Below are 26,462 nucleotides of genomic sequence, written 5' to 3'. Positions count from 1 at the left end.
ATGAAATTGGGTGTACCAATCAATGTCAGAGTATGTATGCTTCAAGTTGTTTCAGATCTTGATAGGTTGTTCTCTTAACCAATACAACAAGACCTTTATCTCTCCTGAATACTTTATCAGATATTCAAAGCTGCATCTTTTTGCTTTTGAGTTCCATTTGTTTGGATTGGTTTTTTCTTTGCTTTTGCCTTAAGGCTTTGTCTTCTGTATTTTGGGGAACTTCCAAAGGCTTTGTCTTTGCCAGTGTAGTGTATTTCTTGTAGGCAACAAATTGGTAAGTCCTGATTTTAAATCCAATCTGTTAGTCTAGGTCTTCTGATTAGTGAAGTGAGAACATAACATTTAGCGTTGTTGTTGATGTGTATTATATGTTAATTCCTGCCATTTTGTTGTCTGCTCTTTTACTCTTCTGACAGTTTTTTCTTTCTCATTATAGTGATGGTTTAGTGATTGTGGAGTCTTTTAGTTTGTGTTTATTTAGGATTTTTCCTTTCTCCTTCAATTATGATGTATAGGTGTGTTGGATATACAATCCAGGTTGGCAGATATTGTCATTCAGAGCCTGAAATACATCATTCCATGCACTCTCGACTTGTAGATTTTGTTGAGAAACCTCCTGTTTTGATGGACTTGTCTCCACAATGAGTCAATGTTCCTCTCATGCCACTTCCAACATTCTTTCCTTGTCTGTGTACTTAATGTTTTACCCAGAATCTGACACAGGGAGATTCTTTTCTGGTTTTGTCTGTTTGGAATTCTAGCTGCCTCCTGTACATGGATGACCATATCTTTAAGTTTTGAGACTTTTCTGCTATGAATTTAGCTTGCATTTTGCCTCCTCATGCCATGATCTTGAGCCTAATGTTTAAATGGTGTTCCACCTTACATGCCTCGTTTGTACTTTAGTATTATTTTACCTTTATTGTCAGAACGTTCTAATTCATCCCCCTTGCTTTCAAACTGTACTATCCCGCCTCTCATTTAATCCATTCTATTGCTGAGTAATTCCACTGAATTTTAAAAAGTTTCCTTAGGGAGCCTTTCATTTTCAGGTTTTCAACTAGACTGGCCCTGGTATTTCTATCTCTTTATGGACTTTATCTTTCCCATCTTGTAATTTCTTCGTACTTGCTGCACCTGCTTATGTGGTCTCTGAACTCCTTCCGCAATTTACTCACATAGTTTCTGATTTTGTCGACCATTCTTAAATCATTCTTTAAAGTCCTCTCCTGGGATCTCATTGGAACCCATCCTGTGGAACTGGTAATGCCAGGAGTCCCATTGCTTTGACTGTTCGTGTTTCTTGTGCTCTGCATTAGAACGTGTGCATCTGGGATTATGTTGTTGGCTGATGGCTTCCATTTGAAACATCCACAGTGTTCGAGGAGAACTAAGTTGTGGTAGAGTTCAGGTGCAGTTTCTCCCGCACTGGACTCGGTGCGGCTCAGAGCACTGGGCATGCGCCCCAGCACCACTCTGAAGATGGAATACTGGCTGCAGAAGTAACTGCACAGATGCATAAGCCTGCTGGAAAAACATGGGAGCAGGCAACGGCAAGCAATCAGGCAACGGCGAGCAATCGCCACTTCCACTCTAGTAATTGCGGGGCAAAGAGAGGCAAGCACAGCGCTGTACATCCCAAGGAGAGCTACTGAGGAAGGAGTGAACGGCAGAGAGAGCCTTAGTGTTAGGGCTGTGGAGAGAAGACAGAAGAGGGGCGTAAACAGAAGGGGCCATGATAAAGAAGGGAGGCGCTGTTCACTGAAGAGCGAGAAGACAGGAAAATAAATGCAACCAGGCAGCCTGAAACAACCCTAGGGCTTGAGAGGCTGAGAAGAGGGAGCCTCACAGCTCCAGGCCAACCTGTGTCCTATGGTAGAGCCTGCCTTAAAGAGAGAGGGCAGAGCTGGCCCACAAAATTAGATACTGAATAAGAGAAGTGTGAATGTGATGCTATGCTACACAAAATGCTGGAGGAGTGTCCTGATTTAACTCTGTTGGCGGCGGGGGGGGGGGGGGGGCAATAGGAGGGGCGGTTGAGACAGGGTTTCTCTATGTAGCCCTGGCTGTCCTGGAACTCACGCTATAGACCAGGCTGGCCCCGAACTCACAGAGATCTGCCTCTGCCTCCCAAGTGCTGGGAGTAAAGGTGTGCGCCGCCACTGCCCGGCCTAATTTAACCCTTTGCCAATGTGTCCAGCTGAGGTTAGATTTCTGGAAGAAGCATAGAGACAAATTGCCTTTGTTATGTGTATTTCTGCTCTCACCCGGGATAGTAGACGCCTTCTGTCTTGGGTGTTTGTTTCCCAAACGCCACTGAAAGCACTACCTAGTACCCAGATAATTGCCTATTTGGTGGGTGGCCAAATAGTCCTTTTTAAATTTCAACTTGAATTTGTGTTTTCTTTGCTGAGATTAAATATCTGTCCAAACCATTTGTTTGTTTTTGGTGATAAGTTTGCTCTAGAATTCCACACATTTTCTGATTGGATTGAAGATCTTTGCCTCTGTAAGCTGTAGGAACATTTAACTATTAAGAACATCAGTTACTCACTCTGTGTGTGTGAGAGAGGGGGGGGAGAAAGGGAGAGGGAGGGGGGAGAAAGGGAGAGGGAGAGGGAGAGGGAGAGGGAGGGAGGAATCCTTGCCTTGTTTCATCTGCTAGGATCATTTCTAGTGTTTTGCCTCCTTGATCAGGAGACATTCTTTCTAATAGTTTCAGTCTTTCCTACACCTGCCAAGGCCTCCTCTTCCCACAGTGCATATGCATTCTCTAAAGTCTCTGTGCTTTTTATAGTTGTATTTTACTTTGAAATGTGAAGCCTGCACGCACTTCTAATTCACATATGATGTGAAATTGAGGGTAGATGCAACATCAAATTTGAGTGAAATAGAAGTGAACTCAGTGTTTTAAATTAAAAAATTGTTCTCATAACTGTACAGCAGATCAGGCTGTTTACATTGGAAATGTAAGAGATTGATGATTAAAAAAAAAAAAAGGGTGGATGATCATGGAAAACACACCTGTCTGGACATCTCGGTTGTCTCTGAGATGAACTGATGGCAGGAGTTATTCTTTCAGTGGGGGCTCACCCCACAAAGAGGGTCCCCAGTTCACCCAGGTGACTGTGTCATTGAGAAAAATGGTAATCTGGGAGACAGTCTGCCCGCCTTACGGATGATGGAGATTGGAAGCCGGAAGCTTCTTCCCTGAGTTCTCAAACTTGACTGCTCTACTGGACCTTTTAAAGATGCTAATCTAGTCAGCCAGACTTCATCAGACGTACACTAGCTGTGTGGGATTGCAGATGTCCCTGGTGATTATGCTGTGCCTGGCTGTTGCTGAGAGCCACTATTCTGTGTGTGTGTGCGTGTGCGTGTGCGTGTGTGTGTGTGTGTGTGTGTGTGTGTGTGTGTGCTTCCTAATACAGCCTATACCACATTACACACTATTCTGTGTGTGCTTCCTAACACAGCCTAGCCCATGCTACACACTACAAATTTAGACATGATTCAAGCAACATTTCCTTGATCCTTGGTTCTAGAGCTCTTATTCCTGGGACATCACCACTTTACCTATAAAGAAAACACTAGGACCTTGGTCTTGGGTTGAGAAAACCTGTGCACCCCTCTAGATGCAGTTGAAGCTACACAATAGATTTAAGAGAATTGAAAACAGATGTGTCTCACAAATTTCAAAGTGATTTCCTCTGTGAATGAACTGGAACGAACCCATGATTTCTTTGCATCTCTCAAAGTGGAGAGTTGATGTAAGGACTTTGGAAAAGAGAATTGCGGCGCACATGCAGTCATTTAAATTCTGTCCTGTTTCACAGGGCCACGAGACAATACACCAGTTGTGGACATTAGCACCTCCGTGGACGCATAGGCTCTCCAGTTTCATGTAGGTGAATTACTTGGTGCCGAGTCAAACCAGGACAACAAGGTTTGCTTGGGAGTTGTGGCATTAAGTGTGCAACAGAATTTTCCTCAGCTCCATGAGCTCAAACTCAATGCAGGTGACCCAAGGGGACCTGGGGGGGGGGGACGCATTCCGCATTCCCCTGAACATCACCTGGACATTCTTGGCACCGAAGAGCAAATGTGACTGGGAAAATAGCTGACTTTTCTGTCCCCAGAAAAGTCACCCTTTGCAGGAATGCAATTAAACGGGTGTTTGGGACTATAAATAAAAAAGCACGAGTGGACCAATGTGCTACAGAACACTCTTTATTCATTTCAGAAGACATAGGTGTTAACAGCCAAGTAAGTGAAAGGCCCATGGCTGGTCTCTCTCTACTCTCTAATCAGTATGTGCAGGTGAATGTTCATGCCAGGGTCGGTAAGTGCAAACTGCTACAGGCCACGCTGCTCCGGCACGCTGGAGAAAATGGGAACAAGGACCCACCGACTGAAGTGCTAGCGAAAAACGGATCCATTCTAGCAGAGGTCAATTTGTCCAGCTAGCGAGTCCGGCTGCCAAATTCACTCCCATGACCTTAGCCAAAGCTCTCTAAGGTTCTGCCCAGTTGGCCTTTTCCTTGTCTTTGCCGTCCAAGAACAGCGTGGACAGCTGTGATTTAAAAAAAAAAAAAAAGAAAAAGAAGAGGGTGTGTCCCTAGCTGCGGGACTCAGATGCCACACACCAGAATCCTTCTCTCATCGTGGCATTTGGGGGTGAGAACCACGCCTCGGCTTTGCTCCCTGGGCAGCTGAGAGGTTGCGTGAGGTTTGCAGAGCTTCTTGCTCCCCTTCCCAAGTGGCTTTACTTCCTTGTATGGTAGAAATGGCACATTCTCCTTGGGAATTCTTCAGACATTCCCACATTGTCAGTGGGGTCTTCCTGTGGACCGATGCTGTATTTGGGGGTGACCTCCACGAGGAAATGGCACCCAGATAACTGTCAGCTTCATGGAGGGTTGGCAGGCCTATCTTTTGAGAATCTTTGTACTTAGGTCTGTATGTGCACACACTGGAAACTATTTCTTCTCTGCTTTTCACTTTAACCTAGTAGCCATTCACCCATTCACTTTAAACTGTATATATATTTACCGAAGGCCTCCCCTGCTTTAAGCACTGTCTGTATGGACAAGAGGCATGGTTGGTCATGTGACTTGTGAACTTCACAGAAGCACTTTGGAAGAACCTCCGCTGACATAATTAACCTTAAAATAAAAACAAGCTATCTGCCAAGCAGCATGATATTTTAGGGACCTCCAGAGAGGAGCAGAGAGACGTTTCCAAAGTCCAGAACAAGCCTGTTCATTAGAAGATCGGGAATCAATGAATGTAGTTTCTATTTTCCTCAAAACGAAGGCGTTTGAAAAGCAGCACAGACCACAGCGAAGCTTGCAGGTAGATACCAGTGCCGTTTCAATGCTTTTCCGATAAAGAAGACCCTGTAAGCATCAAATGCAAATTGTCAATAATAAAATTTAAAACTCCAACTTTCAATTCAGCTTTATGCTTTTTTACAATTGTCTAAGTAAATACGGGAGACTAGAAATGCGTTTGCTCCTGTGTGTAATGGAAAATCATTGGACTGCAAAGAGCAAAGGGTTGTCATTTTCAGAAAAATGCAGAGAAGCAGGACGTCTATCAAAGTAACCATTTATCTACTGACGAGACGCAAAACATGTCCCTGTTAGCAGAGGGAATAAGAAGACAGTCTAGGGACGGTGACAACATTGTCACGTGAATGGGCCAGCAGTCACAGCCTCTGCCCTGTTTGTTCTCTTCGGACACAATTGTGGAGTCAATTGTCTCCTCTGGAAGTCACATTTGGACACGCTGTGGCCTCAGCCTTGGGCACAATAACACACACTTTCTGCCACAATGTATGTGGTAGGATGGAGGCCAGAGCCATGTCTGTGCCGTCATGTATGACCTTGTTTTCTTTGCTACCGTACATGAGTATTCACTGTTAACCGCACACAAGCACTCACTGTTACTGCACACGAGCATTCACTGCTGCTGCACACGAGCATTCACTGTTACCGCACACGAGCGTTCACTACTACACAGGAGCGGTCTCATCTGTGCAGTTTCCGAGCTGCCTCCATTTGTAGTCTTGGCTCAGTGCAGCCAAAGTACCTGTCCTACAGGGTCTAGATGAATGTGTGAGTGCACCCAGGGAAATTAGAGCTCTGGTGACCCTGAGAGAGAAACGCCTCTTTCAATGACGTGGATTTAAATCAAGTAAGCTATCCTGTGATCTCAGATCCTGTGTTGTAAAAACTGGCTGAGTTAGTCTTCTCGTCTCAGCTAAGGTGGCTCCGTTCCTTCCTCCTGTCTTTCTCAGGACACTCAGAAATCTTAGTGCAGAGCTTGGAGTCCCACCCTCACTGGTTAGGTCACAAACAGGACCTTCACCTGCATTCATTCTTCATGTTGTTTGCACACACTCATATTTCACTGCCCTGTCTTGAGTGCCGACTGAAGCATCCCTGAAGATCAACACAGTCATCCATCAGATTGAATGTTCTTTCTCTTATTATCTACAGACACATCTTCATGGATCACTGAAAAGTAAACAACTGCTTCATTTTGCCGACAAGGCAGACGGTGCCAGTCACCAGTAGCCAGAGAAACTTTGGAGGTGGTGGAATTTTGATTGAAATCGGCAGAAAGCAGCAGAAGGAACAGATAGATGATAGATGTGTGTATATTTGACAAACAATGCAATAATAAAGAGTCAAGTGCTCTGATTAGAAGGGGATAAAGGTGACATGAAGAAGGGCACATGAGGGGCTAATTAACTTGTAAAAAGATGGTCAACACGACAGTTATCAGAGGAAGACATTGAAATTATGAGTATTATGTCATTCACACAGTTATGATTAAAGTTAAGAAGACTAACAATTTGGTGATGGTAAGGGCAAAGATTGATAGGGGCTTGCATACATTTCCAGTGAGAGCATGATACAGGCAGCGACTTTGAAGACATATTTGGATGTTTTGTATGAAGTTAAACATATACCTACCCTATGAACCAGCTATTAGATATTAACTACAGAGAGATGAAAACACTCACTGAGCTAAACCTAGAACAACCGAGAGGTCCAGCATGAAGATAATGGGTAAATGTTGTGGAATAATCTTTTTGTACACTGTGAAGATGTGTTTTAGCCAAGGCACCTTCTGATTGGTTTAATAAAGAGCCGAATGGCCAATAGTTAGGCAGGAAGAGGTTAGGCAGGATTTGTGGGCAGAGAGAGAGGAAGATGAGAGGAAAATAGGTGTGAAGGAGACAACAGAAGACATGGAGAGGAAACAGGAGGTGCAAGATGGAAGGGAGGTAAAAAGCCATGAGACAAAACATAGAGTAATATAAATGGGTTAATTTAAGCTATAAAAGCTGGTGGGACAAGCCTAAGCTACAGGCCGAGCTTTCACAATTAATAAGTTTCCATGTTGTTTTTTTTTTTGCACTGGTGGTACAGAGAAAGACTGGCTCCAGATAAATAGGTCTGGGAGCTGGTCAGTTGGTGATATGTGTGCTATGGAGGCACGAGGACCTGAATTCAATCCCTGTAAAACTCACATAAAAAGCTGGTGTGGTGGTATGTACTTGAAATCTCCGCATGGAAGAGGCAGAGACAAGTGATCTCTGTGACTCAGTGGCTAGCCAGCCCAGCCTAATTGGCAAGCTGAGGGTCCCAGTGAGAGACTGTCTCAAAAAAACAAAGGCACCTGAAGAATGACATTCCAGAATGACCTCTGGCAGTCATGCATGGGCACATTCACATACTTGAGCACTGACATGAACACACACATGTAAGTAAGGTATTGGGCAAACAAGTTGTGGTGCATTCTTACAGAAGCGTACAATTCAGCTCAGAACAGAAGAAAGGACTCATGTGCACAACTCAGGCAGATCTCAAAACCTGCTGAGCAGAAAAACCCAAGAGAGTTGACACGCCATACAACTGCATACCTATGAAGTCTAAGAACACCAACAACAATCTAACGCAGGATAAGAAAAACAAAAACAATGGCTGGCCATGGGATGGCTCCATTGCCATCTGGCTAACAGAAGCATTTTGTATTTTGACCGAGGCATTTGTAAAATATGCACATACATTTATGAAATTCACTAGATTATATTCTTAAGATCTGTACACTAGAGTTTTCCTGTAACAAAGTTTTTAAAAGGATCACATCTACCAGACTTGCTCTTTTTCATTGTGGATATGTACAAGCATTATCAAAAATAACCACACCACAGACTCAAAAGTATGCAGTCTTGAATTTTTTTTTCCATCAAAGAAATTAGCCTGTTACTTTTTAACTTAGCTTCAGGAAGTTCTCAGGATATGGGCAGAAAACAACCAGATTCATTGCCAAAATGCCATGTGAATGGCCTCCAGCCAAGTTGCTGTTAAAATTCTTGCTTCTTTCTGAGATCTCTTGAGCTCCTGTTTCTCACCACAGTGCCTCATCAATAGAGCTGGAAGTAAGAATCCAGACTTTCTACACCCCTCTGGAAGCCCTGTTGGGTAGCTCAGTTCAGCGATTTCACTATTTGGGTAATTGTGGGCAGTCTGGAAATTTGCTGGATTGATTTTTACCATCAGCCATCAGTTGAAGTACCTGCTCTATCCCTGTCGATTCCGCATCTCCTAAGGTGAGATAGCGTTGTGTTCAGCATCAATGACATCAGCTCAGGTGACATGTATGAAGGAAACAAACATTCACATGTTTTAAATTGTGATACTTACTGTGGGTGTGTACACACGTGTGTGAGTGAGAGTGCCATGTGCGTCAATGGAAGTCAGAGGACAGCTTGCAGGAGTCCACCCTCTCCTGCTACCACGTGGGTTCTAGTAATCAAACTCAGGTCAACGGGCTTGGCAGCCTTTACTTTCATGTGCTGAGCCGCCTCAGCAGCCTGAAAGCAAATGTTTCCTAATCAAAACTGATATGAATATTTCCAACTACAACGAATGTGGTTGTGGGTTATGTCCTGTTTGTGTTTATATTGATGCGATCATTCAGCTTTATGCTCTACTGTGTTCCCAAACCTTCTGCTCTCCGTCATCATCCATACTGGCGAGTGGGCTTTGAGGAAGGGGAAGCTCGCTGACAAGGTTAGTAATGAATACTCAGTGCAGGTTGTTTGTGGGACATTCAGTCTCAGCCTTGAGTCTCCAGGAGTCTAGAAAGCAATGAATCAGTCTGCGCACCCATCCACATGACTTCTTTTGCCCCTTCAGGGTCTGTTTCTCCTTACACAGGGTCAGAGCTGCCTGGCATAGGGCGGCTGGAATTCGAGAAACATGATTTAACCTTTTGTCTTTGAGAAATAGAGTCCAGTTAAGCATGGGCAAAGGGCTTGGGTTGTTCTGCTCTCTGGGACGGGTCTGGGTTGTTCCGCTCTCTGCAACGGGTATACACCAATGCATCTGTTGCTCTTGAGATAATTGTGTTAAGCTATATTTTAACTAGAATTTGGAACCTACATCGGGACAACTTAAGGAAAGTCCATCTCCAGGATAAAGTCAACTGACCGAAATCCCCATTGTTCATCAAGTCTAAAGTAAATGGCTGGCCAGAGCTGGGTATTTGGGGGTTACTGAGAATATTCCTGAAGGAGTTTGTTTCAAGTAGAGAGTGCAGGAGGGGCCAGCCAGTGGAGACCAAACTGCTGCTTCCTGTCACTGAGAGGTGGAAAGACAGCCTGAGTTACCCCAGAAGGAGGTGCACCTGGCTCTGCTGGGCTTCCAAGGTCCCCAGCTTTTACAAGATTCCTTATATTTTCTTTATCTAACACAGCTCAATCATAACAATCCATTCTTTCCTCCAGCCCCACCCCTACCCGGCACTGCTGGCCCCTGGTGATGCTTTATTACGCTCATGCTGGAAGAAAAAGCATCTGTGCACATTGTATCATCTCTTGACTTGGCTGCAGGGATTTCCCTCTGATATGGGAAGAACAATCTTAGAAATTCCACTATAAAATACACAGGAGAAATAAGATTAAGCTCCAGGAATGTGGCCGCCGTTGACACTTCTTTCAAATAATGAGCTGAAGGTGAGCTGTTCTGGCATTGCTCACGTCAGTGATCCATTATGATAAATCTGAATTGTCAGCGGGGCTATTCGTCTTTGATTTAGAACGCGTTTTAAATTTTGTCTCCGCTCTTCAAGATACTCAGACATGGGCGGCACTCAGCGGGTCCCTCCAACCATTAGCCTCTCCCCACCCCTAATTGCTCTTTCCCCTAGCCTGCCCTGAATATTTTTAGTGAGTAGCAGTATCTCCTCTCTGGCACCCTGCCCTACCTTCCCGCTTGGTGGAATTGCCCTCATTGGTGTTTGCAAAGAGGCTCCAGTTGGCTTGCTCAAGTGACTCTGAAGGCAAGGGGCGGGGCCAGAAGAGATTTAAAAGGGAGATGGGAGACTCTCTGGGTTCCAAAAAGAGCAGTGCCTCCCGGAAGGAATCCTATCTGCACATTTCTTCTTAGAGTCATCCCTCATCCCGGTGGGGCTTGGAACTTTCCGTCTATTCTTTTTCTTTCTCAGATCTCTCTGAGCCTTTGCCTGGCTGTGCCGGTCACAGCGAGAAATCAGTTACCCGCTGGCCTCCAGAGCGCTTGGGCTCTGTGAAATTTGCCATAAGGGTGTCAGGTATTTCTTATTGCTGTCCCAAAAAAAAGTGAGATAAAGAACTCTCTCCTGGAGCATTTCAGGTGGCACTCAGTGGCTCTCAGAGGTGGAGAAGGAGCTGGAAGGCAGCATTAAAACAGCTAAATAAAAGATGCCCCGGGGCCGAAGGCCGACCTGGCTGGAAGCTCTGGGGGTCGGACGCGCTGACTCCGCCTGCTCCACGCGCTAGCAGCTGAAGTCACTGTCTGTTGACCTTAGAACCACCGAGACCATGCTGCTGCCGCTCACCTTCCTGCCTGTAATTTTAAAGATTAGTGTTGTCAGCGTCACCGCGCAGCAGCATGGGAACTGTCAGCCAGGTCTCCCCGAGAGAAGCTTGACTTCCACTTGCGTAGGTGAGTAATCCAAGAACGCGAACCCAGCCCCTCGGGGGCAATGCCACCAGGCATCTGCTCAGCCTACCGTGCACACCTGCGCTTCCCCCCTCGGCTGTCTTGGGGTGTGTATGTTTGCTTTAGTTGAAGCGTGTGTGTGTGTGTGTGTGTGTGTGTGTGTGTGTGTGTGTGTGTGTGTGTGTGTGTGTGTGTGTGTGAACTCGTAGAGTTCAGATGATGCAATTATAAAATGTCACGGTTCTCCACTGTTCTGTGCATGAGTGATTATGCGTCATTTAAAGCCAGCTGGGTATTTCTTTTCATGGAAACCTCAGTCTTTATCCTGGGGCGACAGTAATGCCCAGCTGATCAGCTAGGATTGGAAATTGGGGAAACATACGGTGGCAGTTGGTCTTGTTGGTTTTGAAAAGCCTTCTTTCTGGTAACTTCGTGGCAGACAACGCCGTAAGTCAAGTCAAAGTTTTTGGTTTTGTTAAAAAAAAAAAAAAGTCCAAGTTCAGGCTCCCACCCTCCACCCTGCTGGACTCTGAAGTTCTGACACAGCTCCCGGGTTCTTAGTAACAGGTGCACTGTGACTTTGCAAACTGAGAAGTGACAGGGAGTAAGCGAGTCCCAGCTCCTCTCCCATAAACAGGGCTTCCTCCGGAGGAGTCAGGACTTTTTCTCACGGCACATTTCGGCAACCTGACACTCCAGTTGAAAACATTTTCTCACTGTTTATTCTTTACCCCGAGAGTGAGTCTCTAACCTGCTGCGCAGGCGAGGAAGCTGCTTCCATTTATTTATCCAAGGGTCCACACTGTCCTGGAAACCCGTTCTTGTCATCTTTCTTTCCTCATTTGTGTTTTTGAGACAGTGTCTCACTCTGTAGCTCAGACTGGCTGGGAACTCACTATGCTTCCAAAGCGCTGGGATTGCAGGTGTGTGTGTACCGCCACGTTTGACTTAGTTATTATTATCATCTTGCCCTTTTAAGATAGGGTCTGGCTTCCAAAAAAAAAAAAAAAAGTCTAGTGAAGAAAACATATCATGTTTTCAGAAGAGAAACCTCTGGAAGGTAGATAGCAGAGAATCATGGGAATAAGAGAGAACAGAACTGACCCAAATTTGCAGAGCTTGGCTGCTGCTCTTTTGCTGACCTCCAAACTGGATAGCTCAGAGAAATGACACATAAGGAAATCAGGTGTCCCTGCTCACAGGGCCCGAAGGTCACCAGGAAGCATTCATTGCAATTGCAGAGCAGATCTCTGGGGTTTTGAAGGAGGGAGCGATTGCTGATTACCTCTGCAGCCCCAGGACCTAGGACACTGCCACTTTGCATATACTCAGTAAATTTTTGCTTAATGAAAGAAGTGTTCCTCTTAGCCACTGGAGACAGAAGAGAAACCCCTTGGCCACAGCTGTGTTGTGTGGACAGGAATGTCTCTGGGGGTATTTGGAAAGTGACCGGAGTCAGGTCCCTCTACCTGCACAGTTAGGAAGGGGTAATTGTAGGAGGCAACCAGGCAGCTAGTAGCTAGAAGAGATGAACCCACGAGCAGAACTTAAAATGAGGAAGGAATTGAAGAAGCAATCATATGCATAGCTCTAGGTCCTCTGGAACAGTGTGGGATTCCTATGCCTTGTGTGCCTATCCACTCCTGTCGGTGGCTCCAGAGTGCTTCTCTGAGACAGTCTGCACCAGACTAACAGGGAGTTCAGGCAGGAATAATGATGTCGGGAGACTGTTTCACAGTGTGGAAGAAATAGATTTTAGAAGCAGACAAACTGGATTTCAAGTTTGCATTGCCTTTTTAATAGTTGGGTTATTTTCCAATATCCCTGGGAAATGACACCTGTTTCTCAGGATCATTGTTGGGATGGCAAGAGGTAACATGTGAAATATCCCTCGCCCCACGGCTGGCCCGATGTCCTCTTGGGCTCCTGCCATGACTGACGTTTTTTGGTCAGGTCATTCCATGCACTGGCCTATTTTGAACCCTGCAGGGGCATGGAACAGGCTTCGTAGAGTGTGGTCCTTTGCTTCTCTGCCCCCCTCCCCCCATCACTTGCAGATCGCTGTTTTAAATCTTCTGAATCGTAGGTTAGTTGAAAACTAACTAGGTCACACCCCGTCACCCGCACATTCCAGAGGGTAGCATTTCTTTCTCCTCTGTAAATAGATAATGGTGACATCGTCTATTTTTTTCACCACTTAAATTTTACTTGTACTTCTTGCCTTTGGCATCGAGACTGTTCACCTCCATGGCCAACCTGACCTAGCCAGAAGAATGCTTTGTGGCCTAACAAGATCCAGGTAAAATGTCTTGAGGTTGCTGTTCACGTGAATGCCATTCCTGTGAAACCAAGAGGCCACAAGACAGAATTCGGTTTCCTTTCCATTCACCAGGACTGAAGTCAAATGTTTTCTTGGCTTTTATTTAAGCGAAAGCAGATGAAGACAGCAGCAAAGAATGACTGTTAGCAAGTAGTTCCTGCACTTTTAAATCTCTCTGCCCTGGAGGACAAATATCAGTTGGACGGGGAACTGTTCCGGCCTGGCGTCTAAACCTGTGTTATTTGTTCTTGGTAACTGACAGTCACGGAAGAAGCCTGGCCTCAGAGAACGGACTGAGGGAGGGATCTGGGCCTGGCATCGAGGTGGTTCACTGAGTAGTCTGCTGTTAGCAGTGGAGAGTGAGGTCACTGATTTCAGACCGGGCTGAAGTTTGGTTGGCTTCACAGTCATGTGCAAAGGTCCAAATCTTGTCTGTTTCCAGCCCGTTTTAGAGGAGTTTCTTTTAACATCTAACCACAGGGAAGCTGCGGGATGCTGTTTTGCATACACTCTGTTTGTCAATATCAACTCTGGAGACAGACAACCCGCCTTGCTCAGATCTGAGCCCTGGCGCAGGTGAAAGGCATGTCTCATTTTCTTCACGGTAAAAAGAAGCTGGTTGTTTCTGCTTCCTGGGATTGGTGTCGGCCCTGTGTTAACGTGGCCACATTCACTCCTGGCAGTGTCTCAGAGTCACCCATGGAAACAATACGCTTTCTTCCAGGGAATTCCTCAAGGTTTGCAAGAAATTTTCCAGTTTTGTGAAACAGTATAGTGTTTTCTTTAGCTTTAGTTATTACTACCAATCTGAACAATTCTAGAGCCAGAGAATGCAATGGTAGTTTTTTTTGTTTTGGTTTTTTGAGACAGGGTTTCTCTGTGTAGTTTTGGTGCCTGTCCTGGATCTCACTCTGTAGAACAGGCTGGCCTCAAACTCACAGAGATCCGCCTGGCTCTGCCTCCCAAGTGCTGGGATTAAAGGTGTGTGCCACCACTGCCTGGCTGGTAGTTTTTTATGCTGTAGTTTCTAACACTAGAAACAAGAGTAAGAGCGGTAACCGCAGTTATGGAAACCTTGGTGAAGTCCTTTGGATGAACCAGTGTTGCGGTCTGTTCCCTCTTGCCCACAGACTCACACTGTCATTCTGAATGTGTGTACTACTCTTGTGACAGAGTATTACCTGGATATTAGATGCACTAAGAACCCAGATTTCTTTGGTAGATTACATTTGGGACTGAGGTAGTTTTTCACACACCATGTGTTTCCAGCAGCCCCATTTGCTGGGCACCGGTGCAAAAAAAAAAAAAGACTCTGAGTCAGGCTTATGCAGATGAGTGCTATTTTTGCCAGGTATGGAAAAAGGAATTTTTTTTAAAAAAAAGAAACAAAAGGGACCTTTTCATTCCCTGACAGGCCTCGTGCTCTCTGTAAATGCATTCTCTTTACTTCTGCCCGCTATAAGCTTCCCAGGGCATTTATGGGATGGCACATGCAAATGTGTCTCCTTTGGTAGGTTTGCCCCTTAGCATTGTCTTTCAGAGCTTCCCTCTCAGTGCCAGAGTTAGGGAATGTGGAGCGACTGCTTTCTCTTACCCGACACAGGCTAGGCACTTCTGTCCTATCACCTCTTGACCTGTCCAAGCTGCGACTTTGAATTTGCAGGTCCGTTTTCACTTCTGACCCTGACTTTCTGATTCTCCTGAGCAAGCAGGCCAAGCATGCTCATGTCTGTCAGTGTTTGGATTTCCCAAGTATTTTCTAGGATGCTTCGTGTCCTGGAATTGTGTGAATGTGCAGGCATTTCGGACCCTGCTTGCTCCTGTGGTGGAGATTCATGATAACCAATGATTTATTTGCAAAGCCCCAGGGACAGACTAGAAAGGGCCTTTCACAGAAGAGCACCATCACCTTCCTGTAGTCTGAACAGCCTGTCTCCCTTCTCCGTATAAGCTCCCACATAAGCTCTATGGGATGTCATGCTTCATTCAGAAGGTAGCTCTTTCTGCGGGTAGACGGTTGCTAGGATATGGAGAATCAGAAGAGCATCACGGCAGTTGTCTTGGTGTTGTCTTGATGTTCCGTGTGGTACATCAGTGGAGAAGCAGTGTTTCACCTCATTTGCGTATTAGAAGCGCCTTTGTGCTGTGTTGTTCTGATAAGACACTTAGGAGAAGCTTTGGTTAGTTCCCTGGGATGAGCTGTATCTAGGATGTTTTGTCATTTTTATCATCCTTGATGGCAAAGTATTTTTATAAATACATATTCTTACTGTGATCGCATGTTTTCACAGCTACGTGTACAGATGTGGCCCAGAACTCAGTTCTAGCCAAATTGGGTCAGAGAACAATGAAATTAGAGTTGAGGAATAGGCATGACATCTTTGAATATTTTTCTTCCTCTGTTTTAAAAATCTTTTGGGCCGGGCAGTGGTGGCGCACGCCTTTAAGCCCAGCACTCGGGAGCCAGAGCCAGGCGGGTCTCTGTGAGTTCAAAGCCAGCCTGATCTACAGAGTGAGATCCAGGATAGGCACTAAAACTACACAGAGAAACCCTGTCTCGAAAACAAAAATCTTTTGGTCTGGGTCAAGCATTGTCGCACACACCTTTAATCTCAGCCCTCAGGAGGCAGAGCCAGGTGGATCTCTGTGAGCTAAAGACCAGTTGGGTCTACATAATGAGACCTTGTTTCAAAAAACAGAAAAATCTTTTTTGTCTAAGAACACTCATGTAACATGTATCTAGATATTGGCAAGTATTTATATGTTTAGCACTGCAATTTGAGGAACATTATTTAAAATTAACAAAAAAGAAAAGCAATTGTGTTAGTTATAAATAAGATCCTCATCAAATTTTACATCTTAAATTTTTTTTAAGATTTTAAGCAATTGATTAGACTTTTAAATCTTTAATGTGAGTATTAAATGTCACATGGCAGTTGTTTATTTTAGTCATTTAAAATGTTTCTTTAACAGAGATGTTTTGTTATTATCCTTCCTTCCTTCCTTCCTTTTTCTTTTCTTTTTTTCTTTCTTTCTTTCTTTCTTTTTTTTTTCTGAGACAGGGTTTCTGTGTATAGCCCTGGTTGTCCAGGAACTTACTCTGTAGACCAGGCTGGCCTTGAACTCACAGAGACCCACCTGCCTCTGCCTCCTGAGGGCTGTTAAGAGGAATCTTAATGACATATTTCACTATAGTATTTGAAGATTAGAGAAGCAAATAGAAGGACATATTTCACAGAATGTAGAGGTTGAGAGCAACGATGTTTATCCAGGAATTTAGCACAGGCTTGTGCTTCTTTTCAAAACCGCCTCACGTGTGAAAACCTCTGGTTTCTACGGTGCAGGCAGTTAGAAACTGAGGAGATGAATGTCAAGGTTGAAAGCCCTCTAAAGGTCATGAAGCTGACCTCTCCCACTGCAGGCAGAGGCTGAGGTCCACACAGAGGCAGCAGCTCGTGAGGGTCTTTGATGTCACAATTCAGGACCCCAAGCTCATGTCCTGAAAAGTTATAACACACATTGATACTTCCCAAAGTAGACTGCTAAAAGTCCACCCATGTAATGATTTTATTGGTCTCCTTGCCAAAAAGTGTTTTTAATTCTAACTTGGATTAAGAAAAGTTTCTCAGGGGCTGGAGAGATGGCTCAGTGGTTGAGAGCACTGGCTACTCTTCCAGAGGACCTGGGTTCAATTCCCAGCAACCACATGGTGACTCACAACCATCTCTAATGGGATCTGATGCCCTTGTCTGGCCTGCAGGCATATAGAGCACTCATGCGCATAAAATACATAAGTAAATAAATATTTTTAAAAGTTTCTTGGGGCTTGGGAGATGATGGCTCAGTGGGTAAAACGTGTGGTAAAACAACTGGGAAAACTGTGTGTGTGTGTGTGTGTGTGTGTGTGTGTGTGTGTGTGTGTGTGTGTATGTGTGCGCGCTCTTCTCTGTGGATGTACAGACAAGCACGTGGCATGGAACTCACGTCAAAGGCCAGCCTGGGATGTTGGTTCCCATTTTCCGCCTTGTCTGAAACACAGTCTCTTTGAAGTCCATGGCCATATATGTCAGGGGGCTGGCCTTACCTCCATCTCTCATTTCCCTGTGGGAAGACTGGAATTACAAACCTGTACTACTGCATCTGACTGTGTGGGGTCTGGGGATTTGAACTCGGGTCCTCCTGCTTGTGGGGCAAGCACTTTACCCACTGAGTCACCTCTCTAGGCCTGCAAAAGCTTTTCTAGTTCTTCACGTTGATAGACCCATTTGAGTCTAGTCATAGTGGTCTTTAAATAAAGTTGAACTTTATGTGGAAAAGCAGAGAGGTTTTGGAACTGTTCACTTAAAACGAAAATCTCCTCATGGCTTAGAATAATATAGTAGAGTCCACTGCTTCTCAAAACTGCACTTCTGAAAGTTTTTTCTAGTTGTCTTGATCATGGAACTGGCCAAGAGACAGGCACAGGACTTAGTGGAACAGACAGTAAAATCCAGAGACGGACTCACAAGCATTGCATTTGATCTTTCATAAAGGCAGCAGCTCGTGAGGGCCTTTGATGTCAAGTTACAAAGGTGCAAAATAAATTTTATGGAAAAGGAATCTTTTTACCAAATCCTGTGGCACCATTTAGACATCTAGGCATCCCCATGCTTGAGTAGCTGTAAACAACACGTTGAACCGGGATCCTAAGTGCACACTCTATACAAAAGTGGACTGAAAATGTGTTATGGATCTGAATTCAAGACATAAAACTATGAGGCTTTTAGAAGTACCTGTCATGTGCAAAGAATCAGACTATAATCTGGGGTGAGGAATATTAAAATGGTTAGAATGCCCCCCTTTCCAACCTGTAAGCTATCTATGTAGTAACTAAATAAATGCAATATTTTATTGATCACATCAACATATCAAAGCATTAAAAATTAATCAGATGTGTTTGATAAATTGATATTTTCTAGAAAAGGCATGCTGCATGTACATGAGGAGACCCTTGTCAATGAATCTACAGGCCTGTATCCCCTTTGTGGTCCACATGTTAGCAGGTCTAAGCTTAGGCTACCTTTCCTCCACGAACCAAGTTATACCAGCATTTTAGTCCCAACGTTAAGAAAACACTTCTGAGAAATGATACTAAGAACAGAATTTATAAAAGAAAAATTGATGAGTTGTACTTTGTCAAAATTTTGAAGTCGCTCTGCAGAAGGTGACAATGGAACTGGGCAGAGTCCTAGTGCAGAGAACCCGTCAATCAGCTACCCGACCAAAGACGCCTCTCATGATGTATTTCTCTACAGCTCAATGCATTTTATTAGCAAGCACACAGGCACAGCACAGAAGATAGGCAACATTAATAACATGTGCTTGCATGTAGGACAGCTCAGATAGAAAAGTGTAGTGAAAGGGATCTACTGTATGATAAAACTGCTACAAAACACCACTTGGTTGCTGTCAATAAGAAATTTACTTTTTTTTTTTTTTAAATCCACATACTGGCATTGTTGAGAAAATTTTAACAAGTTTGTTTATAATTGTTATAAAGTTGAACTGTTGAAATGTGTTCTCTGAAACATTTTGCTTGCATTAATGCTTTGCCTCTTGCATTTATATTAAAATTTCACATCCAAAGAAAAATGGAAAAACTGCCAATACATGATTTCTGTCCCTTATTTTCCCAGTCGCAGTCGTATACTTAGGTACCTTTGACCCCGTGGGAAAAAATATGTAACATTCAGAACTACTGATAACAGGAAGAAGAGGGAAAAGTATTGTTGTTGTTGTTGTTGTTGAGAATGAACTATTCCCCCTCACGTGGATTCTTAAGCACGTTCTCTGCATGTGCGGCTTGCAAGCTGGAAATCTTTTGGCATAATTGTTACACATTTGGCATGGAGAGCACACGGGTTGGTATCTTCAAAAAGGCCAACCAGAGAGGCCTCACTTGCCTCCTGCAAAGCACTGGTAGCTGCATTCTGGAAAACGCAGATCTGTTTTGAAGTACTGAGCAATTTCCCCTACCAGAGGCTGGAAGGGGAGCTTGTGAATTGGAAGGTCAGCGGACTTCTGAAAGCGTCTGGTGTCACCAGGTGCCACAGTACCAGGCCTCTAATGATGGAGTTTCTTCACCCCTCCAGGAGAGGGTGCACTCTTTCGAACTGCTTTTGTACCCAGTAGTTTCCCGGATTTGCAGGCAGTCTCTTTTGTTACTTACCTCCTTACTTATCCCCTTCTCCTTTGGCTGTATTTTTAAAAAAAACTTCAATAATAGCAACTTAAGAACAGGCAAATGTAGATGTAACCAACCGTCTTATTAAATAAGAAACACAGAACCAATGCAAAGAAGAAAGCCAAGAGGTCAGAGCTAAAAGCTAAAACCTTACCCTTCCTCCTGCAGTGGTCCTACCTCTCGGAACTAGAACCACTTCCTGTGTGTCTGTCTTTTTATAGTGTTTCTGTTCTGCCTTTTCATTGGTTGTAAACCTAACCACATGACCGCCTCGTCACGACCTGTCTGTGTAGACCTCCAGGTTTTCTGATTGGTATTGAGATTAAAGGCATGTGTATCCAATACTGGCTGTATCCCTGAACACAGAGAGACTTACCTAGCTCTGCCTACCAAGTGCTGGGATTACAAATGTACGCCATCACTGCCCTGCTTTCCTATGACTTGCAAATAGCTCTGACCCCCGGACAACTTTATTTATTAACATATAAATAACATTGAATACAAATAAAATATCACCATAGGCAAAGGACTTAGACACGGAACAGAAATGATGCAAGGCTGGTCTGTTAGTCCATGAAAAGGTGGTCAATGCCATGTCAAAAGAGAAAATTATGCCGTCCCCATTCACCTTAATAAAGAGGATTCCCACCAGGTAGCGCAGGAGGGTGGGTTTGTAGGACAGGAGTAAGGAAACAGGTATAACAACAGGTGAGCAGCACTGCTTTACATCATAGTAAGAGTCTTGGCTTTGTTGTTTTCAAGACATGGTTTCTTTGTGTAACAGTCCTGGCTGTCCTGGAACTCTCTCTATAGACCAGGCTGGCTTCCAACTCACAGAGATCTGCCTGCCTCTGCCTCCTAAATGCTGGGATCAAAGGTGTGTGCCACCAACATATCACGACTTTTTTTAAGCTTTAAAATTATGTGAGTGTGCTCTGTGTGTGTGTGTGTGTGTGTGTGTGTGTGTGTGTGTGTGTGTGTGTGTGTGTGTGTGAGTGCAGACACACACAGTTGCCAGAGAGAGAGTCCTCTGAAGCTGGAGGTACAGGCAGTTAGAAGCCACCTGATTCAGGTGCTGGTAATCAGCTGCAGATCCACCACCGATCAAGGCTGCAAAAGGGACTTTCTAGATGAGATCTTGAGGTAAGAGACAATCCTGGGTCCTGAGGAGAGCACAGGAGGATGTCAAAAAAGTGAAGTGGAGACTCGAAGGCACTTCACTGCAGCTGTCAAGACAGAGAAAGGAGCAGGGAGCCCGGATGCAAAGAATGCATTCTGTGTGAGCTGCAGTCTATCATAGAATTAAATAGACAGTTTCCAGGTGATGAAATTATAGAAATTTACTTAAAGGGTCCTCCTTTACAATTAGCTCTTGGAACGTGGAGGTAAAGAATGAAGCCTTGCAAAGAATATGCCTTCCTTGACCAGATTTCCTGCAGTGAGTTCTCGACACCTCCGAACTACAGCATGCTAAACACTAACAGTTCCTGGTGCATTCAGTTTGGGGTCAGCAATGTGGCCTGATGTGTAGAAACTAGGATCTGTAATCAAAAAGACTTAGTATCTTGAATCAACTTGGTCTCGGCCCTGAAATCTGTAGCCAGGCAGCTGCTCCAAACGCCAGTGTCTTCTGAACAATAGCGTGATGGCAGCTTATTAGTGCTAAAATAATTGACGAAATAATGCAAAGTTATCTCAAGATAACAAACACGCTTCTATGCTCTTCTCCTCCCACTTACCACCACCTCCTTGGAACATTAATGTGTGTAATAGCCCATTAAAGACTGAGAGCTTGATTATGGCCTCAAGGACCTAGAGCATAGCTGAGCACCTTGACTATGGACATGGTTAGGAGTTAGCAGGGACCAGTTGTGGCTGGCTTGGGGGAATAATATTTTGTCACTCCTCAGGTTTCAGGTGGTAACCCCCACTTATTTTCAGAAGCAAAATTGAACCCCAGAGAGTTCTTTACAGAGCTAAGGCTCAGGCTCAACCCCCCCCCCAACTTCTGTATTATTTCTTTTATAAAAAAATAATTTATCTAAATTTATTTTTTGTGCATTGGTGTGAAGGTGCCAGATACCCTGGAACTGGAGTTACAGACAGTTGTGAGCTGCCACGTGGGTGCCGGGAATTGAATTGAGGTCCTTTGGAAGAGCAGCCAGTGCTCTTAACCACTGAGCTATCTCTCCAGCCCCACTTCTGTATTATTTCTGAGTCACCTGATTCTATATCCAACCCGCCTTGATTCTGCTCTCAATGAGTAAGCCAAGAGGAAATCAATGATCCCCCCCCCCAAAAAAAAGTCACTTGGAACCCTTTTAAGTATCATGAGTGCAGAAAGAGATTTACATTTGTGATTTCAGCACAATATAAAACTGCTCTGCACTCCATACAATCCAAGCTAAGCTCTCCTTCAAGTCAGTCCCCCGGAAACAGTAACAGATGACAGCTCTGCGGGGTTAGGGGGTTGCCAGACCCAACAGCTCCCAGAGGTGGCAGACTGTCTAGCATCCACCCACTATTCAGAGCCAAGCTCTTTTCTCATGGCGCGTCTGCGCCCTGAAAGTCCAGAAGTTAGCTCATTGGTCACCTTCTTTGTCCCAGGAAAGCCATGACGAGGGGCAACATCCGCCACTCTTCTTGTTCATCTAGATAGGTAGTTTAGATGGCTCCTTGCTCCACTGAACTTTTAAAGCCTCCGAGGCTAGCAGAAAACTGCCAGGGCTTCCTCTCGCTCACACGTGGGTCAGTCCCACAGACAGGCAGAGAGGATGTAAGGTTTCTATCTGTTGCCCACTTCAATTCCAGTTGGCTTTTGGTCTCTCACCTGTGTTGTGGGAGCCTCTGCTCTTTGCAATCACTAAGGAAAGTCTTCAATATGCCCCATGCCTCCTGGACTCCTCCGTAAAGCTACTCTATCAGCTAGAAGGTTGAGAAATCAGGGGTTCTCGTTGGTTGTAGCTCCTTAAACGTGGTTTGATTTTTCTATGCACTTCTCTCCTATTGCACCAAATCTAAGTCGAGTACGTTTTGATGTGGGGAAGCTTTTGCTGTCCTTAAGTGCACAGTATACTGGCATACAATGTCCACACTGTCCACATGCTGTCCCCCACTCTGAGTTTCTGTAGCCCTTGTCAGGTGAGAGAAAACATAAATGACCTCTGCGTCTCTAGTGTAGAAGAAAATGATGACATTTTCACTGAACCTAATCTCCAAATAGTCTGAGTGTGTTTTAAAACATATTATATTCCACATCTACAAACACAAAACTCCATCCTGGGTTTACAGAAAACAAGGCCGGTGGTGGAAGAAAGGGAGCAGAGTCCTCAGGGAAATGGAATCAGTGTCACCCGCACGTGATGAAGGCAGTGGTGTCCTCACCTGTGACAACGCAGAGCATGGCAGAGAAGGAGTTGTGGACAGGAGGGCCGTCTGTCTGCTCGGGTTTAGCCCTGCTGTGGACTAGCAGTGGTGAGGCTTTGGGAAACATCACTCAGTTTCCTCCTAAGTGATCCAAGTTTTCTAAATTCATTAAGATACGAAAATCATCTGCAGCGTCTGTTTAAAAAAATGGACTTGCTACACTTGGGTCTGCCAGCCGCGCACACATGTGCACATAGACACAGGAGTGAGGGAAGGGGGGAGAGAGGGAGGGGAGGGAGGGGAGGGAGGGTGCGTTGAACAGACAATTGGAAAAGGCTAGGTACTGTCTAGAGGTAAAGAGTCTCCCAGGTAGGTATTTTCCCCCTTAGCACTGGGAATTGAACCTAGGGCCTCAAGCACTCTACCATGGAGACACAGCCCGAGCCTCTATTCTGAAACAAGTTCTCAGACTGGTCCTGAACTCACTTTGTCTCCCAAGCAGGCCTTGAACTTGTGATTCCCCTGCTTCAGGCTCCAAAGCAGCCAGGTTTTCTCATATGTGGTTTCATTTTTCCTACTCTAATAACCCCGTAGGCAGGGGACATTCTGTGAGATGTTCAGAGAGCCTTGCCAGCAAGCACGAGAAGACAGGCATGTTAGTGAGGCTTTTGCGTGGCCGTGGCCGGAATACCTGTTCAGGAGAAAGGATTTTTTTTGGGTCATAGGCTCAGAGTTTTCAGTCCGTGCTTGCTTGCCGTCTGTTTCAGGATCCACTGTGAGGCAGAGCATCACGGCAGCAGGAACACACAGCAGGAGCTGTCCTCCGCCTCTCAGCTGGCTGGAAACAGAAATGGCCACAGAGGAGGAGGCCAGGGCTCCGTAACACTCAGTGATGCTCCCCTCGAGTCCGTTTCCAGCAAGCAGGCCCCGCCCTCTGCTCTCACCGCCTCCTAGTCATGAACTGCCCGTTGAGAGTCTAATCCATTGGCTAAGCAGGGACGGCTGACCTAACTGTCTCAAGAGATGGGTGTACAGACTCAGCCAGACCTCCAACCACCGTGACAACAAAAATTCGCCATTACACAAAGCCACCTGTCTCCCAGTCAGGGTCCTTTCTCTGTCTCTGCTGGTGTCTCTGGGCTTTCACAGCTTCAGGCAATGGTAGGCAAGCATGGACCATGTCCCTCTGTGCAGAGGGCTGGTATTGACATAAAGATAGGAGAGCAGGTTTGAGTTCATTCTCTTAGACATCTGTAGCGAGAACAATTCAGATTCTCCTGATCTGATTCTCCTTCGTGCCTCTTGTATCTCTCTTGTGATGTATCCACTGAAATGGAGTTAATGCTCTCTAGCTTTAAATCCAGCCTGCTACTCCATCATGTTTAATGCTTAGAACGATGACATCATTTATTCAATTCCACTAAAGTATGAAGGCTTAATATGCAAACAGAATAAAACAAGGCCAACAATAAAGGTCTCAAGAAGGTTAGAATTGTCCTCTGATTGCCCCCTCACCTCAGGAGTTCCACCATTTTCTAAATGCAGGGTGGTAGCTACCCGTTCCCTTCTGGTCGGGAGAGACTGAGGAACCAGCTTCAGTCCAGGAAATGAGACTATCCCCTGATTCACTTCAGAGCGTAAAAGACAAACTTATCCAGTAATACATGCTGAGGTTTCTGAAGAAGGCACTGGGTTCCCATTCAGATCGGAGAGGTGGCCAGTCAAAGTGACAGGTGGCCATGGTCTAAAGAGAGAAGCACTCCAGGCAAGGGTTAGAGCACAGAGCAAGGTGCTGCTGGAACCACGGAGGTCTGCTGCGAAATATATTTAAATTTTTTAATTTAAAATAGAAATTCAAAGATCCCACTGAAAGTAATTCCAGATAAATAGAGAATAACTTTTGAGAGTGTGTGTAACATTTAGATTGGTCTTATACTCAAAAGTGACTTGGGGCCAGAAATTTTTTAGATTATTTTGGATTTTTGAAATATTTGCCCATACATAATGAGGTATATTGGGAATAGCATCCAAGTCTAAAGGGAGACCTCACTTATACTTGCAGCCTGAAGATGACTTTATATAAAAATTTTAATCTACCTATGTGATCAGGTATTGAATCTTCCACTTGTGATGTCATGCTGATGATCATCAGAGTCTGTGATTTTTGGAGCATTTGGAATGTCAGAATTTTAGATTAGAGAATTTCAATCTGTATATGTAATTCAAATTTAACTCGCCATCATGTATTTTATGGATAATGCAGCCTGTCTGTAATGGGGATACCAGCAGTTGTCTGGGGAATGGTGAATTTGTTCCTTGGCATGAACACAGAACTAAATGACAGAAAAAGACAGAAGACCCAGAGAAAGGGTGCACAACAGCTGTAGACACTCAGGAGGGGAGATGCCCAAGGCTGGAAGTCCTTAAACAGATGTTGGCTTGGGTATTTTATAGGCCCCTGGGTCCTCTTTCCCATATTCGTCCTGCCTGGATACATACCCCTGTGCCTGCCTGCTTGCTGCTTCTCCTCAGCGTCCTTTGGGAACAAGAAGCCAGTTACCTCAGGGAGTTTTCCCTCACTTGTCCTGAATGCTCATGTTGCTCTAACTCTTCATGACAGTCACAATGTTTCCTGACATGTGGAAGCCAGAATTCCAATTTTTCTACTTCCACTTAGGACTCCCCCTGCACTCCGCTGTATTCTGTCATTCATTACTTCAGGGCCCTGGCCACAAGGTGACGCTAGAAGAAAAAGATACACTAGTGTTTGTGGTTGTCATGGCTTGAATCTGAAATGATCCCTGTCGGCTCCTGCTTTGAGCGGTTGGTCCTCAAGTGCTGTAGTCTGTGGGGGACTGTGGAACCTTGAGGAGGTCTGCCTGGCTGGCCGAAGCAGGGAACCAGGGTTAGAGTCAGTCCCTTGTTCCTGTCACACCGTCGGCCTTCTGGTCCACTGTGATGTGAATGAACATCCTTCTCCACACACTCTCGCTGCCACGAGCTGAGATGCACTAGCCTGCCCTCCCCAGCACAGCGGTTCCCAGTGCTCCGCAAGTGCGATCCAAAGCAAACCTACCAGACATTTGGGTCACAGCAACACAGAGTGACTAATACAATCATTTTATTCCCAGTAGACACAACTAAATTCAACATTCATACACACTTTCTATGATAGAAAACCTTACTTTGTTTCTTTTTCATGCATATTACATGTACACTAGTAGAATTTGTATTTCTCTTTAAATAATTCATTTTTTTCATAATTTGGCAATGCACATTTCTTTTTAAAGATTTGTTTATTTATTTATTTATTTATTATGTATACAGTGTTCTGGCATGTATGCTTACACCCTAGAAGAGGGCATCAAATCTCATCATAGATAGTTGTGAGCCACCATGTGGATGCTGGGAATTGAACTCAGGACCTCTGGAAGAGCAGCCAGTGCTCTTAACCTCTGAGCCATCTCTCCAGCCCTGTACATTTCTTATAATCCACTTATAAAGAAGATAGTTTGTAGAAATCTACAGGAACCCCTTATTCTGTATAGAATAG

General features: G+C 44.8%; 1 protein-coding gene across 1 annotated transcript in view; it reads left to right on the top strand.

Moving 5' to 3' along the window:
* The first annotated feature begins 10,412 nt into the window (after positions 1-10,412).
* The window catches only part of Egf (epidermal growth factor), a 77,879-nt gene continuing 61,829 nt past the window's right edge, over positions 10,413-26,462 (top strand). The window contains exon 1 of the mRNA XM_015993032.3: positions 10,413-11,003. Coding sequence (XP_015848518.1) covers positions 10,880-11,003 — 124 coding nt within the window. The 5' untranslated portion in view covers positions 10,413-10,879. The remainder of the gene's footprint in view (positions 11,004-26,462) is intronic.

Source organism: Peromyscus maniculatus, chromosome 6 (genome assembly GCF_049852395.1).
Source record: "Peromyscus maniculatus bairdii isolate BWxNUB_F1_BW_parent chromosome 6, HU_Pman_BW_mat_3.1, whole genome shotgun sequence".
In the NCBI taxonomy this organism is placed as follows: Eukaryota; Metazoa; Chordata; class Mammalia; order Rodentia; family Cricetidae; genus Peromyscus; species Peromyscus maniculatus.
Note: the sequence above shows the minus strand (reverse complement) of the source record. Positions and strands in the feature narration are given on the sequence as shown.